The sequence below is a fragment of the Setaria italica genome, chromosome IX (genome assembly GCF_000263155.2).
Source record: "Setaria italica strain Yugu1 chromosome IX, Setaria_italica_v2.0, whole genome shotgun sequence".
NCBI classification, from domain to species: Eukaryota; Viridiplantae; Streptophyta; class Magnoliopsida; order Poales; family Poaceae; genus Setaria; species Setaria italica.
The window spans coordinates 14420191-14437722 of record NC_028458.1 but is presented as its reverse complement, the minus strand read 5'-3'; the positions used below and the strand labels follow the sequence as shown (position 1 = coordinate 14437722).

Here is a 17532-nt window from a genome sequence, read left to right as displayed (position 1 = left end):
CTAGTCTAAGACTGTAGCGTACAGGTGTGTTCTTGTCCATTTGCAGAGTAGGAGTAAAATAAGATCAGACCTGCGAATGTGTATGATAGGAATGTGCAATGAGTGATTGATGAGTCAGGCAGTACACTCCAATGGTTCAGAAAAAGCTTCGACATTGTTGATCCCAAAGGTCTCGTTACAGGTAACAGTTTAAAACTTCAAAGCAGCACTGTTCATGTATGATCCAAATGCATACCTTTGTTTAGTCAGGCAGGTGGCAGCTGATAGACTAAGGAAACAAGGAGCAACACATGATAATATATTCTTTTTTCTGACGCTTCTCGTCTTCGAGTGAGCAGCTGATAGATCATTCATCGGAAAATGGCAAAATGAAGAAAAGGTATTTTTCTCTGTTATGAACAAATTGGGAACTATGAGTGAGGAGTCAGAACAAGAGCACATTAAGATGCTAACTGACTAGAACTAATTCCTGAACAGTAACTTGCTGCATTTTTCTCAAGGAGTGAAGATGTTAAACTGCTGACTGATGAAAATTTTGGAACTTCTGGATAACTATGCATCCTTAAAAAATGTTCAGCCATGATGTTCAGTCCTGAAAAATTTGCAACTTCTGGAACCAAGATGGGGCCAAACATGCAAAGTATGATCTCCATTCACTGGATGTTCAGTCAACTTTCAGATTCCAAACGTTTGAAATCCGGCTGCCGTCCAAACCAACCACTCTTTTGGCCTCGGAGCAATCAATCATACAAGCCATGATGTCACTCCATATGAGATGAGGACGCATCTGTCAAGCATTAGACAAGTCCAACATGCATCCAATTATTGGACGGATCCAAACTTGGAGCATGGACGCACCAGCGAACATGTGATGCCCCGCTACTTAGTTCTGGAAGACCGGAACGAAACCTGCAGCCCTTTCAGATCAGCAAAATTCAGAATCAACTTTACTTGCATGGTTGGCTTGAACTCCTCCACAACTCCTCCCATCCACTCCATCTTTCCTCCTCCTCCTCTGCAAAATGATCTCCAGGTCAATGGAGATTCCAGCATGGCGCGTGCTGCTTTTCTTGGCATGCCTACTTGCTGCAGAGTTTGCCGGTTTCAGTCAGGGAGGGCGAATCGTCGCGGAAGAAGACGAGCGACCGGCATATTCAGTGGAGCAGCAGCTCTACAAGGTGCCAAGAACGCAAGAACGTATTGGAAGTGGTTCTCCTCCCGGGCGGATGTACGAAGCATCGGCGAGACCAGTGCCACAAGGCTCAAATCCCCTGCATAACCGATAATTCAGGTGATCTCCTCCTCCTCTCGTCCGCCGATCAGTATATAGAACAGTAGTTGACAAGGTACGCTCCTTGTTGTTTAGGATTCTAACGAAGAGCATTGGAGAATTGGAGTTCCACCGTTGCCGGTTCCGGCTGGAGCTTGTGCCCCGGTACTTCCCAACCAACGGGTGACGGGTGTGTGGTGGTGCTTCGTCGCCGGCAAGCCGGGAGAGAGCCGTGGAGCTGATGGACGTCTGCATGTGCGCTGTGACCTTTGAGACAAACTCTTTGGACCTAATAACCATGCATGACTAAAATGATCGATCAGAAATTCAGAGTGATACGGTGCACTCTGTGCTCTTCTGTACCGGCAAAGCAGTGCAATGCGTGTCTTTTAGCACTAGTCAAGGACACGTCATGTGAATCAGAGTGTGTTTCTTTTTTGGCAAACCAATTGTTCTTCGAGATTCACGGAGCCAAGGGCCAACGAAGGAAAAAAATTGCAAAAAGATGGTGGTCTGCCAGAGAGGGCGCATGGGCCTAAGCGGGACTGAAGCGCAGCGGCCCGTTATCCTTCCACCGTTGGAAGCGGGCGGTATTCGCTGCTCTGTGAAGCCAGCCTCACGCATTGCCCGCCGCTCTAGGTGCCGGGACGCCAAGGCCTTCGCCGAAGCACCCAACGGCCCACTACGCAACTTGGAACGGGCGGGCCGCAGATTGCGGCAGCAGACCCAGGCCCAAGCGCCACAATTGGCATCCGCACCACCTTAATGCCCCCGCTCGGGTTACAAGCAGGCGCTAGCTGCTCGGCGAGTGAGGCGCGGAGGACTGGCGATTTAAGTTGGTGCTGTGCTCTGTGAACAGGCGGTGTGGTACTAAACAACAGCAGCGTTGGTTGAGCTGAGGGGGAAGAACGTGAGGAGAGAGTGTCAGGCCAGTTGGCAAAGCTTTATTGTTGGCTTCGTGCGGAGCAACGTGAGCACTGGGCAGAGAGTGGGCTCTTTCTGTGTTTTTGTTGCCTTGGGCCTTTAATAACTCTTCTTAACTTGTGTTGTTGGGCTGAGCTTCCGAAGAATTAATTCTTGCAAGATCAAATTATGTAAAACGCGCGGATATCGTCGAGCGCGTCATCGGCGGGAGCTGCGCACTGGAGACCATTGATACTAATCTCTTGTACCCGGCGGAGACGAAGACCATAGATGTATGGGCGTGGCTCGCGTCGGCCGGCGGCGTGCACCGGGAGCGGGAGCGCTCCCCGCGACGCCGTGACTGGGAACGTGGGTCACGCCGTGATGGGCGGCAGCACGGCGTGGCTGTTCCGGTGGCTGCACCGGCTCCCATTCCACCCCCGCTGCCCGCGCAGCTGCACCGGGAGCATGTGGAAGACGACGTGCTGCAGAACATCTTCAAGATGCAGGCTGCTGCACTCAAGGAGGCCGCGGGTCGCCTCCTCGATTCAGTGGGCGCAGCGGGCACGTGCAAGACGGTGACCTCGACCTGCGCCTTGCTTGCAGACTACATCAACAAAGCATGTGCGCTGGCAACACGGCTAGGTATCCTGGATACACCTCTGGCCTTCAGGAATGAAGCCTCGTCCGGCCCAAGGAAGACTGCAGCAGCTCCAACTATCCCTGTGAGTACGGTTTTCAACCGCATCACTGGGGCTCGGCATCCGACCTGCGAACGGGAGGGGAACGTCTCGGTCGCGGAGGTGGAAGCTGCTCTGCAGCGGATGCAATTTGCTGCAGCAATGGACGCCACTGACTGTGGGCGACGGCCTGCCTCGCCTCTTTGTTATGTCTCAGGTTGTGGTCGCTGAACACACCCAGCAAGAGCATCAGCAGGCCTGCGGTGGCTCTGCTATCCTGGAGGATGTGGTGATGGAGGACGTGGTGATGGAGGAGGCTGATGGATCCTTGGAAGAGCACAACGGCGATAGCGATGCGCCGGCCATCGAAGTCTAGGAATGCAAATGTGTTCTTGCCCACTTCCAGAGCAATGATAAGATCAGATCGTTGATATGTATGATGGGTATAGTAAAAATGATGATTGATGGATAAGGGCACAATCCAATTCATATGATATTTCACATCGATTCCAAAAACCTAACGACATCTTACGTTTAAAACCTCGATACAGTGTTGTTCGTGTATACTCCAAATGCATACCATTCTTTCGTAGGTGGATCTGATAGGTTTGAACAAACAAGATGCAAAAGACACCTTTCCTACCGCTTCTCGTCTATGAGTAGGAGATAATAGATCAGAAAATGACACAAGCAAAGAGATAATATTTTAGCAGGATAATTGGACAAACTTGGAACTAAGTGAAGTCACAAAGACTCTCAACCAGTAAATAGAAAGAGGTAGTCTGGTAATCAATGTTGTTCTTTCCGTATACAAGAGCAAATCGCTCGTCGATCTTCATCTGCTCCTCAGTTACATTGTGGCTAAGAACTTATGTATGAATGAAATACTGGAAATATTGGCCATATATACTAAATAAACACTGGAAATTGGGCAAGCTGCTCAAACATTGGAAGTTGCTACAGGGGAGATCTGCATACATGATGGAACAATGCATCTCGTTTTTCAACATGAAGACCATGGAACTAGATCATGGATCCATCATATCCAACCATTCAATTTTATAGCAGCTCACAACTCACACCTCAGCAGACATGTAAAATTAAAGCATCATTTCTGCAAGCATTAGACCTGACGTGCGCAAGGAGGTATTCAAATATTTTTTAACTCCCTCAGGAACATTCATCAGCAACTTCATGGTGATGTCCATGCATTCAGCTCAGAACTCAGAACTTAGATGTTTGTTTGTTTTCATTGTGCGTCATCTTCATTCAGCTCGGGCTTAGGATCAAGCTAGCTAGCGCAACCTTCTTCTGCAGGGGCTGTTCTTTTCATGGTTCCCATCTTCACTCCAAGTCGTTCAAGGAGCCGAGCTTGATTTGCGTAAAGCCACCATTCAGATCCTGCAGCTCAAAGGACATCTTTGACAATGCTCTGCAGGCATTTTTACTAGCAAACATCGCATATAACATATGCTCCACCTGATCCATGGAACATCCTGGAAAAGGGGAAATTGAGTGAAAATTCGTGCAACCTGATCAAAAGATGATGTGTTGTGTTATATATTTTACTGCCAAGGAAAATTTATGTAATTTGATCGGACACATTCTGTTACACTGTTATGTACAATAAAGTACAGAGATAGTATTTGAAGAGACAAGGTGGTTATATAAAAACCTTGAATTGGCTTAAATTAATACAAATATCCATGGAGTGCAGCCATACATTTTACTAAAATCCTAAATGACCAAACGATTCCACCAGGGATCTATCCAATCCTCAGAACCTTTACTGAACATGTTTGGTGAAGCATTGGGACTGCACTCTAATCCTCAGAAAAGCTTGATTGCACCTATCTAATGTACTGAACAAGACGTACCTAGCAACAAGTACCCACCTACTTGCCAAGGAAATTGTGGATTTTCCGATCAAATACCTACTATTACCAGTTACTGTTTGTAAGGCACACCCATCCAAAAAGGAACAATTTGACGGTGTCAATTAGACTGAGATAGCTACGAGTACAGCATAAAATGTATACCAGTAAGTTTTTTGCCCAGAGTATTTGACATGTTCTGCATATGCCCAGTAGAAAATGTACTTTGTTTCAGACAACCCTAAATCACTGCACATATTTCAAACAATTTTGTCTATCAAGTAGAATTGTCCACAATCATGCTATCTAGGAGGACAAATTTGCAATCTTCAGATTTATAGAACATCAAATGAAAAACATGATTATATTCTTCCTGATACCACAAAAGGAACTACTGCCAAGCCATCCTCCTGCAGTACTTTGGCATACAAATCCCAAATCAAACGAAACTAACTACTGGCAGTGGTAGCACACTTTTTAAGCAATCTATGTTCATCAGGTTCAGTTACTCAAACTCAAAATCAACTGTAAGCATGCTATGTGGATTGGCATTCAATAATTGAGCTTGCATGTTGAGCACCATTGCAGACTTGCAGTATGTTTGCAGAATTGCAGACTGCAGTCCACATGTTTTCCTTCATTCCCAAATGTTTTGTTTAGCATCCCATTGACTAGTTGGTCTGGTACATCCGAGGTGAGAGGTTCACCTTTTTGTTTGATTAACCAACAAAAAGAAGCATTTGCAGCAGTTCCCAAAATATGGTCACCAACGAAGACTTTTCAACATCTGTCTGTCCCCTCAGTTGGCAACCTACAGTTTTGACATCCCAAATTAAGAATTTCCAGTGCATTTTCTGATTTTTCATGGTTACCACTGGTCACCTGATCAGAACTAAACTCTGAATGCATTTTAGACATTAGAGGCTACAACCGTAATCGAGTATTACAAAACAAACCAGAGATCAGCGCTAGATCGAGATGGAGCACCTGCTCTGAGAGAGAGATCTGCTCCTGACGGCCATGGGAACTGGGAAGTGGCTTTGTCGGGGTCGGTCGCTGCAGCTCCGACATCTCACCCACCGCCGGCGGCTCCAGAAGTCAAGGCCATGGGAACTGGGAAGTGGCTTTGTCAGGGTCGGTCGCTGCAGCTCCTCCGACATCTCAACCACCGCCGCAGGCTCCGGAAGTCAAGGCGCCAGGGCCGCCAAGGCCTCCAGGCTCCAGCCGACGGGGGCCGGGCAGGGCAGGGCACGGCGCGTGGAGACCCGACGGCTCCGCGCCGGCAAGCGGAGATACCAAGCTAATCCGGCCGGTATCACTTGGGCACAAGCTGTGCCGCCGCAGATGCCCTCCACCTGAAAGAAATCAAGTTCGCGTAGAGCAGCCCGCTCAAGGTTAAGCTGAAAAATAACTTTGATTTAGATTTGGTTGGGGTGCGCCAGGCCCGGGCAGCAGTGCAACGCCTGAGCGACGCCCGAGGGACCCAGTGGCAAGCCACTGTGGTGGTCCCTCCCCCACAAAAAATAAATTTAATATCGAAGTGGACGCATGGTCCACATATCAGATATTAAACTGATAAGAACAGATACTACACTTGATCTTAGCCAAAAGGCCGAGAAAGGTATGCTTTGGAACGGAGCCCTGGGTCGGATTGTATAGCGAGCTGACGCCTTCGTTCGGTCTGGCTGGGCGAGGTGGGACTAAACGGCTACTCGCGCTGGCACGCTGCATGTTCCATGCCCATGCCGGTCGAGTGCATGTAATACGCCGAGGCCCAGCGAGAGCGTTTCCCCCTCTCCTTGTAAGGCCCACGAAGGAAGTAGCCCGTCCGAGCCCAAGACAACATCGATGCCGCTTCTTCTTTTCGGTTCTTTTCATTGCCACAAGGCCCACAAGCTCACAAGTATTTCCTCTTCGATTACCGAGGACTATACATTGCACTCGGAAAGAGGAGGAGCCTAGTTACTTTATCACATGTCACATCACATGTTTAATACTAATTAGAAATATTAAACATAATTTAATGACTAAATTAATTGCACAGATGGAGTCTAATTCGTGAGACGAATCTATTAAGTCTAATTAGTCCATAATTTGATAATATGGTGCTAATTAGTCCATAATTTGATAATATGGTGTTAATTAGTCCATAATTTGATAATATGGTGCTACAGTAACCATTTGCTAATGATAGATTAATTAGCCTTAATAGATTTGTCTTACGAATTAGACTCCATCTGTACAATTAATTTTGTAATTAGACTATGTTTAGTCCTTCTACCATGTGTGGATAGTGGACTCAAAAGGATTGACGAAAGTCTTAGTCGGATTCACGTGATCAGACCTTGCTGCAACGAACTGCCGCCGGCTTGCTTCATCTCGGCATCTGGCAGGCGAAAAATTCCGTTGCGCATCTGATGAGCCTCTAGGATCTAGCTCAACTGCTCAAGGTGAAAATTCTGAATTTCAGAGGAATTGGTAATTTTCCTCCAAACTTGGTGATATTCCAAACAGGCAAAAATATGGAGAGCACACAATTCTGGAGTGTCATAGTGAAGTCTCTTCAGTCCATCTTTAAGACAATATGAGATGGAATCAAGTGATGCGTGTCAGAAACTGCTGGTACTAATTGTGAAGCAGTTGCAGCACGCCACTACCATGTGTCGAAAACCTAACATCTGATTCATATCAAACTCGTTAGTTTGAAGAGTAAGATCAGATGATGATGCGTATGGGATCAGCGAATGATGATCAGTTGCTGTGTATGGTCCAACTGCATACCATTGTTTAATTAGACAGTTGGCAGCTGACAGATTAAAACCCGATTCAAATGGAGATAATGTCTTTTTGGAGCTATGTGAGCCAAGGAAAAAAGAAAAGAAAAGAGATAAGTTGTTCCATCACGTGTGCATCTTTTTTCTTTTTTCGTTTCTGAACATGAACATCACTGAGCTAGAACACCTCTTCATATATTCTTATCCAACCATTCCATCCTACTGAAGAGTACACATCTACTATTTCTTCCGAACATCCATGAAGCACCGCGTTCGGTTATTCCTAAATTCTAACTCCCTTTGGGACACTATCAGTAGTGCCCCGGCTTCCATTTGGTTCTTCCCCGCGTTGCTCAGATGTCTGTGTTTCCTTTCATGGTGCTTCGTCGTCAATCGGCTCGGGCTCCAGGTCAGGCTCAGCCTCAGCCTCAGCCTCAGCCTCAAGCACAGGCATAGGCATAACTTCCTCCCGTATTTCAGGCGAAATGCCAGCATAACCCTCTTCTGCAGGCGCTGCCCTTCTTACGGTTCCTACCTTCACATATTTGCTGGTGAACTTGTACTCCCAGTCATTCAAGGAACTGAACTCCATTGGTGTAAGGTCAGATATGTCACCATTTAGATCCTGCTGTTCGAAGGACATCTTGGCCAAGGCCCTGCTGGCGTCTTTACCAGCAAACAACGCATATGCCCCACCAGGTCCATAGAACATTCTGCAGAGTTCACAGACAGCAAAAGATATTGTCATAACTCATCATCAGTGTCAAACACAATGCATTATGCATGGTAAATACAGTGTAATCTTAAAGATAAAGACAGTAGGTGAATATGAAGACTTTGAATAGACACAACATTAACGCAAATGTCCTTGCATTGGAGTGCAGGAATATATTTAAATTTTGTAATGGTTCACAACAAAATCCATGGTATTTGCGTGTTATTTGAACTGCAAGTCTGCAAGGGGTATGTTATCTAATTATTCTCATCGGAAAAAAAAAAAGGCTTATTCATGCCTCATCCTCCAGCAAGCTAAATGGGAAAAAAAATCCAGTGCAGCTTATAATGTTTCAGAGGAATTGTTGCTCTCCAAGAGCTTACAGTAGTACCACATGAAAGTAATGATTCGATCAAAATATAAATTATTAGGTTAGAGTGTTAGACGACAATGAGATATGAGACTTAGATATTTATCACATCAAAAGAAAGGTGAACCAACTAAGTTCCTTCAGGAAAAAAAGATCAGATTTAGGATTGGTAAACACATGTCCAGTAGAAATTAAGCAGAATATGCTGGTGTTGTTGGGACAGTCCTAAACACGTCCTAATTGCGGCACACATCTTTCACACGAGTTCACGTTTCCAAATAAAAGTGTCCCTGGTTCAACTATCTATGAGGAGAAACCAGTGAGCTTCAGATTTTATAGAACACAAGATAAGGACATGTTCTGATGTTCTTACCAATAAAACCAAAGGATAGCATGGCAAGAAAATAAAATGAAAAAACATGATTGCTGCTGATATCAGAGAAGAAAGTACGGTACCCATACATGGCATAGCATTGTACAATTCAGTACCAAATTAATCATTCAAAGAGTGTTAGTACTATTACTATGAGTGCGATCAAAAAAAGACCATCAAACACTATGTGGATTAGCTCAATGACTGAACCCAGATCAATCCAAGACATACCATGTAGATTTACACTCAATGACTGAACCTACATGCCAAGCATCAGAACCTCCATCACAATACAATTTGCATTGTATTTGCAGAATTGCATGACAGCACGACATCAGTTTTGACTGGACAGAAAGCATACTGAAAATCCACTCACCAAAACAAAGACATTTCAAACATACTCTCAATCCACTTGGTCACAACGTACAGTTTTTTGACATCCCAAATTCAGAACATTGCCTGCTTCATTTCACAAAGTAGGGCAAAAGAACTCTTCAAATTAAGAGCACTGCTTCTTATTTTTCATGTGGCGTTGTTGTCTACAGCAGCAAGTTCTACAAATTAAGGGTATGAACCATTGAATAACTATCATTGAACAGTCGATCAGAACAAAACTCTGAATAAACTTAGAAGCAACAACCATAAACGACCATTGAAAAGCAGAGCAACGTTGCAACGGGATGAATGAAGAATTAGAGGCTCAGGTTTGATGGAATCAAGGAAGCAACCTGCTCTGGGAGACGTCATAGATCTGCCCCTTGATGGCCATCAGCAGTGGCTTCTCGGGGTCGGACCCGTCGTACTGCTTCAGCTCCTCTTCAGTTATCTCACCCACCTGCACCGGCTCCGGCACTGGAGGCGGCGGGGCCGTCTTGGTCTCCAGCCGCTGGGGTTGGGGAGGGCGCGGCGCAAGGAGACCGGACCCAACCTTGTAGATCGCCACCGCCGCAGCCACGCCGGCGAGCACGGCGAGAGGCGGCGCGCCCTTCGCGGCCTCCCACAGCTCCGCCACTGCGGCACCCACCCACCCCGTCAAAACCGTCAGATTTCGGAGGCGAATTCCACGCGAGAGATTGAGGCTTCAGTGCAGGAGCTTACGCTTCGCCGGGACCTTGACGCCGCCCTGCCCGGCGCTACACCGCACGCCCCGTGACGGGAGCCGGCTGCGGCGAACACCAGGGAGAGATACGGCCGCAGTCGCACGCCGCCGGCTGGACGGAGCCGAGGCGGAGAGCGCCGGTGCGGTCACGACGGAGCAAGACGCCATTCAGAACAGTGACTATTGAACACCCGCTGCCAGCAGGAAAGATCTTGTCTGCTTCCCTCTTTAATTCAACTGAAGCAGCACCTTTCACACAATTGCCGTTCACACTCTTTGCGAGTGATCAGAAACCAAAATTTGATTTAGGGCCTGTTTGGTAGGGCTGTGGCTGTGGCTGAAACGGCTGCGGCTGTGGCTGCTCTGGTGAAACAGCTTCTCTGGTGAAGCTGAAGCCATTCTGAAAAGTGTTTGGCAAAACGGCTTCTCCTGTATTTTTAGGAATGGCTTTGATAAATCAAATGTCATAGATGCCCTTAACTATATGGATTTTTTTTAATAGATGAAAATAGATAATCACGGTTCATAAATAGATTACTAGCGAATGTCGCATCCAGGTTCAAAAAAATTCTCACGGTTCATCACGGTTCATCACGTTTCATAAATATTTTAATTGCTACTCCTGTATTTCTCTCAAAAAAATTCAGCTGATGCATGCCTGGCACCCCAGATAGCAAGCAAAACTTTAAAAATCCAAATACACACCACAGTTCACAACAAAATGTCCCAGATAGCAAATGCGTCACGCATGTTCTTCTTTCTAAGGACAACAGCAAGACAATGGCTTGAGCTCAAACACAACAGCAATCACAATGGCTTCAACAATCACAACAGCAATCACAATGGCTCAAACAAGGAAATCACTTTAATTGGATCATATGTTCTTACCTTGGATCGGTGAGGTCGACGTCCACAGATGCAGGAGCAGTAGCTGTCCTAGCCGCCGGTGGTGGCCTAGGTGCGCGGGTACCTCGCCGACGAGTTGAGGAGCTCCGAACTGGACCAGAGGTGACCCGAACCGGCAGCCGCTCGTCATTGCCTCCAACCTCCTGTGAAGCTGTCTCCTGTTGAGGATCGGCACGGAGCCAATCCGGCCCTAGAGCCGCCGCCGCTGCTCCGGCCCACCACTCCGGCCATCCTCCGGGCATGGCGGCGTTGGGGATGCCGGAGGCCTGGGAAGCTGATGGCCCCGCGCTGGGGACGCCGGGCCATGCGCCGGGGATGCCGGGCCACGCGCCGGCGGCCAGGCCCGCCGCGGCTGGGATGGCCGGTTGCTGCGCCGGTGGCTGGCCCGCCGCGGTTGCTGCGCCTCCAGGCCATGCGCCCGCCACCATGCCGGGAGGCACTCCTGCGGCGGCCAGGAGGGCACCCAGGGGACCCGTCGGCGGGCCTCCCGGCCACAAGAACGGGGCGCCGCCAGCCCCTCCGCCGGACACATACGGCGCGCCGTTGGACCCTCCGCTTGGCGCATCTTGGAGCCCACCACCGGATCTACCCCTTTCGACCGCCGGATCCAAGTTTCCCGCCGCCGGAGGAGGGTCCATGCCGGCCGCCGCCAGACCAGACCGGAGGAGGCGCTACCAGAAGAAGAGTCGAAGGGTAATTTGGTAACATGGGGGGCGCGGATGGAGGGGAAGCCGCGGGGAGCTGGTTTTTTGGGCTTCTCCTCCCCAGTACAAATTGGAAAACGGCTTCACGGGTGCTTCGCGAGAGAAGCCGTTTTTTGGAAGGGCGTTTGGTACGGCTTCTCCAGAAGCCGCCCAATAAGCCCTACCAAACAGGCCCTTAGAATTGGTTGGGGTGCGCCAGGCCTGAGCAGCAGTGCAACGCCTAGGCGACGCTCGAGGGACCCAGTGGCAAGCCACTGTGGTGGTCCCTCCCCCACAAAAAATAAATTTAATATCGAAGTGGGCGCATGGCCCACATATCAGATATTAAACTGATAAGAACAGATACTACACTTGATCTTAGCCAAAAGGCCGAGAAAGGTATGCTTTGGAACGGAGCCCTGGGTCGGTTTGTATAGCGAGCTGACGCCTTCGTTCGGTCCGGCTGGGCGAGGTGGGGCTAAACGGCTACACGCGCTGCTGCGAACTCTCTGTCGATCGGGCACTGGCCTGTGATGGGCCGAAACCTAACGGGTGTAAAGGCCCACAAGTAGAATAGCGCGTAGAAGCCCAAGAAAGGAACCTAACCCCTCTGCTTCCTTTTTCTTTGACGTCGGATTCGTTCCCAAGTACGTGCCGCATCTACATTTGTTCGAAAAACATTTTACTGATCATCTCAAAAAAATATTTACGATTGATATGTTCACAGAAAATATTGACATAAAAAGGAGAACATAAGAGTATATCTGCAGTACTGGCCACGGACTTTGGCGACACGGCACAGGACTAGCGTAACTTCGGGGAAGGGGTGCCATTGGAATCAATAATATCTACATCAATTCAAACAGAGACCGCTCCTTTGTCGTATGTTGAATTGACAATGCCAAACATGAACTTTCCCATGCGTGGTTTTGACCCAGCGTCAGTCTTCTTGAGAAGAATTTTCACGACGCATGATTTCCACAAGATTCCCATGTGGTGGAATCTCGCAAGGAACCCATATCACAAGTTTTTGCATTCCAACCCATATCATGGATGCTGCTTCTCTGCTTTGTATGGGGGAAAGAAAATGCAGCGCATGAAACTATCTTACAAGAGCGCCTATTATCCACGACACGATTGAGTACATTACTACATTAACAGAGGTAGGGGGTGCACAGCCGGATGTCTTTGTACTCCAAATTCCCAATGACCGACTATAATATAAATCACCAGCACCTCCAGGGCCATGGAGCTGGTACAGATCACATATCCAGATTACACAGCCTATGTCACTGACAAGAGGACGGCAGGGCCCTGACATCCAACATGTCCATTTATTGCAGCATATGCAGGGAGCTCTGAAACGCTCTAGCTTTCCTTGGCTCCTTCGACAGGAGCAGCTTCCTTCTCCTTCACCTCCTCCGCAGCTACCTCCCTCGGCTTCTCTTCGGTTGCTGGTGCCTCAGCAGCGGTCTCACTGGTTTCAGCAGCTGAGCTTGCGGTGTTGCCCTCTTCACCAGGGACGGTCTTCTTGACAGTACCGACCTTCACATACTTGCTCATGAACTTGTATTCCCAGTCCTGCAGGGCGTCCAGCTCAAAGGGACCAAGGCCAGAGATGTCGCCGGTCAAATCCTGTGGCTCGAAGGACATCTTGGCTAGGGCTCTGCTGGCGTCTTTACCGGCGAATAGAGCATAAGGTCCACCAGGTCCATAGAACATCCTGCGTAGTGACAGTAAAACAAACAAAATAATTATATAATGCAATATGTAAGTAAAATGTGGAAATAAATAAGAATCAATATGTAAGAGAACTTCACATCGCATTTCTGGGCACAAATTAATTCAAACATATCAAAATTAGCACAGCTATCTTGAATACAGTATGCATGCATCATGTAACATGACCCCTCACCAAAAAGGCTGCATGTGTTTTGCATGGACAGCGGTGCAATACAGAAATGATTGTGATGGATAGTGCGTGCACTTTTGAGGATAGACGTGCATATGATATAGCAGATCCAAGAACTTAAAAATATTATCATCTGCCCACAAAAAAGGGGTAAACCAGCAACCACATCTCGCATACCAAGGGATAGATAAAGAGCAATCACAAATCTTATTCCATTGCTGTACCTAACCACCGGAATATTACAAAATACAGGAACAGGAAACGGGGGAAACAACTTTCACTAATTCTTCAATTGCCGACTGAAAAGCACGTAGTGAAAGTGGCTTCTGCACATCCAGCATTCAGGCACAGCTGCTAGCCTGCTAAACATTTGGTATTCTCACACTTATTATAAACATGGGATCTCTATATTCAATCAGGCGATCGTTACCAAATATACTCGCAACTCTAAAGCCCCAGCTGGCACACAGTCAACAGGTACTAAAAAGATTATAATCAAGTATACAAATGATTGCGATATATCAAGCTTTATAAATATCCAAAGTTTGTACGAAGAAAAAGGCAGGAAAAACAACCCCAACAAGCATTATGGAATTGATGCCAAGACCCCAAATGTCCGCTGTGAGCCCGCGATTCCACCCACTACAAGAACTTATCATCCCCTAGCTAGCATTGTGGTATTTCATATTACACAACTAGCAATCAATCAAACATTACCCATAAATTCTGTAAATAGCAATGTTTTGAACTTGATGAGCTGAAATACCAGACGGTTACAAGCGTTACAAATCATCAACTCGGTAAATCATTACTAACAAACAAAAGTGCAATTGATAGGTAGTTTCCATATCTTGTTTCAACCAATCGATGCACCCACGCAACTGAAACCCCAATAGAGACAAAACATTTAACGAGAAATTCCAGCAGAATTTATTACCTGGATTACTCTTGTCAGCCAGGAAGATGGAAACAACCAGTTCAAAGACCTCAAATACGACAAGACATTCAATTGCCTCACATAAACTCAAGGAAATATATCATCCGGATCACTCCAATCATCGGTAAAGACAAATCTACAGTTGCATTGGAAAACTTGGGCAAGAAGTAGCTTCCTATCACTGAATTGATGGCTTAATCGTTATGTGCTAATCGGCAACCCTAATCAGTCAGGTCACGGAAATAGTACTGACTACACAACAAAACACGGCAATTATGCGACCTCATCAAAAATCATAAGTAACAAGTAGTATCAGCTGTTTCTTGTATACGACCCAATCGATCGACAATCATACACGGACTCGGCTACAGTAGAATCGGGCAGCTAGCAAAATCTAAGCCTTAGAACAAAACGACGGATGCATCGAAACAGGAGGGGAGTGAGGGTTTTGGTGCAGGGAACAGACCTGCTCTGCGTGACGTCGTAGATCTGGCCCTTGATGGCCATGAGGAGCGGTTTCTTCGGGTCGGAGCCGTCGTACTTGCGGAGCTCCTCCTCTGAGACCTCCCCCATCTGCACGGGCGGCGGGAGCGGCTCCGCCTCGGGCTCCTCCCGCGGGCGCGGCGGCGGCGGGGGCGGGGGCGCGAAGAGCCCCGACACGACGTGGTACAGCGCGGCCGCCACCGCCACGGCCGTGAAGAAGGCCGCCGGGGACAGCCCCGTGTACGCCACGATCGCCTGCTTCAGCGTCTCCCACAGCTCCGCGACCGCCATCGCTGCCTGCTTCGCTCCGGTCTGGCTCGCCGGCGACAGGTGCGACGACGATGCGCTATCCTATCGTCCTCTCCCCAGTCCCCCACTCTGACTTCCGGGGGAGCGGGGGGTAGTCTGGTCTTTTCGGGCTCCTAGTGTGGGAGGGGAAGGAATCGGAGGAGGCGGAGCAAAATATCCGCAGCTTTTAAAGGGGAGACTGATGAGGCGTAAAAGGGGTGAGCTCTTTCCGGGGACGTCAGAAGTGGCGTAGGTAGCCTGACGAGTGGGTCCGCGAGTTCAGTGAAACCCATGACTCCATGATGAGTCGGGGTGCAGCGGAGATCTCGAGGTGTATCTTGGGTGATCGAATCGCCTCGGATCCGGGGACCCTGATCCGTCTCGTTTAGGCGAGCCTCTCGAAATTTTTGCTAGCACTCCGTACATATGATTTGCCTTTTCTTTGCAGGTATATAATTTGCACAAATACATTTTGAAGATTTGTATTTGTGCAAGGATTTACTTGCAAGTTGGAAAGAGTTCTACTCTGCACACGATCGATGCCAAGTGGGAATTGAAGGATTCAACGAAGGCTCTAGAATTACCAACAGGGTGTAACTGCATCACTCTCCTAGTCTCCTACGTACTCCTATTTGCCATATCGAGTGTTCATCGAACAAGAAGTGCTGCGAGACCCTTCTGCGCTTTGTTTCACAAAAATGGTACTGTTAGCGCGGCAGCCAGCCTCTAGAACATTCGTGTTGACGGTGTAGCTGACGACAGCCACAGCCTTTGGGGTCACAACGTCACAGTGACACTTTAACTATTTTTTCTTTTAAAAGGTTTTTAAGTACGCAGTGCTTCTTGTTGTCTTCTTTAAGACATACACTAGTAGCCCATGGACGGCGCTTTTGGATACTAGTGATGCTATTTTTATTTTTTGTAAAAAAAAATGAATAGTGATGCTGTTCCAATGGAGCTATCAGGCCCATCTGTAGCTGTTCTTGAATGGCCGTTGGCCAACACCCATCATGCTCGGACAAGGGAGCGCGTGGCAATAGCCAATGGCCATGGCGATACTGCGGAATTTCTCCTGTGTCCTCTTCGGCTTTCTTTCCGGTTACTGCTCTCCCTCCCCCTCCCCCTCAAGCAAAAACCAAATGATTTTGCTAAAAACTTAGGCATGTTCACCTCAGCTTATAAGCCGGCTGAAAAGTTGAAACGACTGATTTGTTGTGAGAGGAAAATACTGTTTGGTGACTAATAAGCCGACTGAATAAGTTAAAGCGAACAGGCCGTTAGAGAGTCGTTTATATAAATTTTTTAGGGCATCTAGAATCATTTATACGGTCCAATGTGTGTCATGCATGTCGCCGTCGGCAGCTTCGGCTCTCGCTGTTTCGAACTGACCTGGCAGCAAGTCTTTTCTGTTTCCTTTTTTTAGAAGAGGAGCAGCAAGTCCTTTTTGAGACCAGACACAAGGGGGAAAAGCCCATTGACAGACAAGTAGCACAACGGCAGCCCAGCCCAAAGAATTGAACTTTTCTTTTGTGAAACAAATGAGGACGTCGGCTATTCGATCAAACGCGTTACGTCCGCTCGGCCAGTTCAGACTTGATAGGGGGCGGCGGACCTGACGATGGGAGACGCCGCCGCGGCGTCGATGGGTGGGCGGAGGAGCTCGCCCTCCTCCACGAACCTTTCCATGGCCGCGAAGCTGGACAGGCAGATGGGCACGGCCCACGGCAACGCCGTCCTCGCGCACTGGCGTTCTTGAACGGGACGAGGAAGCTGGCAGCAAGCACTGGCCGCCCGCCGTGCGCTGCTGCCAGCTGATGCGCGCAATGAGGTTGCGACGATGCGTGCCGCTGCTAGTTCTGGGCTTCTGGCTTTGGTTCGCCGAAAGGGAGGAGCACCGTGGCGCATACACACACGGCGGTACGTACGCAGCACGCTGGAGCACTTTTTTTTTTTGGTTGCGAGGCCGCGAGGGAACAGCTGGAGCACGTCGTTGTTCACTGGCGATGAAGATGAAGATGAACGCGGTTACGCGGACGAAACAATACAAGCGCGGTCTTGTGAACCCGTGGTGCCGCCCTGTTGCCCTTCATGTTCTGCGCATCGTTTGTGTGTCCGCTGTGAGTGTGGCGATGCGCGTGGAAGAAGATGAATACTGTGAGCTCGGGCTGGCGCTTGTTGAATTGAATCATTTGCATGCACGTCATTACACACCACATCATGAGTCATGACATGCTAATCGGATAAAAAAAAATGCATTTGCTCTCC

At 48.3% G+C, this 17532-nt stretch overlaps 3 protein-coding genes and 2 long non-coding RNA genes across 5 annotated transcripts; 1 reads left to right on the top strand and 4 right to left on the bottom strand.

Annotated features, from left to right (window-relative positions):
• Window positions 1-929: 929 nt before the first annotated feature.
• Window positions 930-1604, top strand: LOC105913593. Its single transcript, XR_001162997.2, has 2 exons — window positions 930-1291; window positions 1367-1604. It is a non-coding gene; the product is annotated as an uncharacterized LOC105913593 (long non-coding RNA).
• Window positions 1605-3593: 1989 nt separating this feature from the next.
• LOC105915090 lies at window positions 3594-6358 on the bottom strand. The gene is made up of 2 exons (XR_001164947.2): window positions 5435-6358; window positions 3594-4349 (listed from the first exon to the last, which is right to left on the bottom strand). It is a non-coding gene; the product is annotated as an uncharacterized LOC105915090 (long non-coding RNA).
• Window positions 6359-7534: 1176 nt separating this feature from the next.
• On the bottom strand, window positions 7535-10303 carry LOC101761469 (membrane steroid-binding protein 2). Its single transcript, XM_004982632.4, has 3 exons — window positions 10058-10303; window positions 9688-9970; window positions 7535-8214 (listed from the first exon to the last, which is right to left on the bottom strand). The coding sequence occupies exons 1-3, from the start codon at window positions 10224-10226 to the stop codon at window positions 7875-7877; spliced, it is 792 nt and encodes a 263-aa protein (XP_004982689.1). The 5' UTR covers window positions 10227-10303; the 3' UTR covers window positions 7535-7874.
• A 60-nt stretch (window positions 10304-10363) lies between these two features.
• LOC111258436 (elastin-like) lies at window positions 10364-12031 on the bottom strand. The gene is made up of 2 exons (XM_022829681.1): window positions 10947-12031; window positions 10364-10487 (listed from the first exon to the last, which is right to left on the bottom strand). Exons 1-2 carry the CDS (start codon window positions 11600-11602, stop codon window positions 10364-10366), a joined length of 780 nt encoding a protein of 259 aa, XP_022685416.1. The 5' UTR covers window positions 11603-12031.
• Window positions 12032-12665: 634 nt separating this feature from the next.
• LOC101761866 (membrane steroid-binding protein 1) lies at window positions 12666-15446 on the bottom strand. The gene is made up of 2 exons (XM_004982633.3): window positions 14963-15446; window positions 12666-13370 (listed from the first exon to the last, which is right to left on the bottom strand). The coding sequence occupies exons 1-2, from the start codon at window positions 15268-15270 to the stop codon at window positions 13016-13018; spliced, it is 663 nt and encodes a 220-aa protein (XP_004982690.1). The 5' UTR covers window positions 15271-15446; the 3' UTR covers window positions 12666-13015.
• Window positions 15447-17532: the final 2086 nt, after the last annotated feature.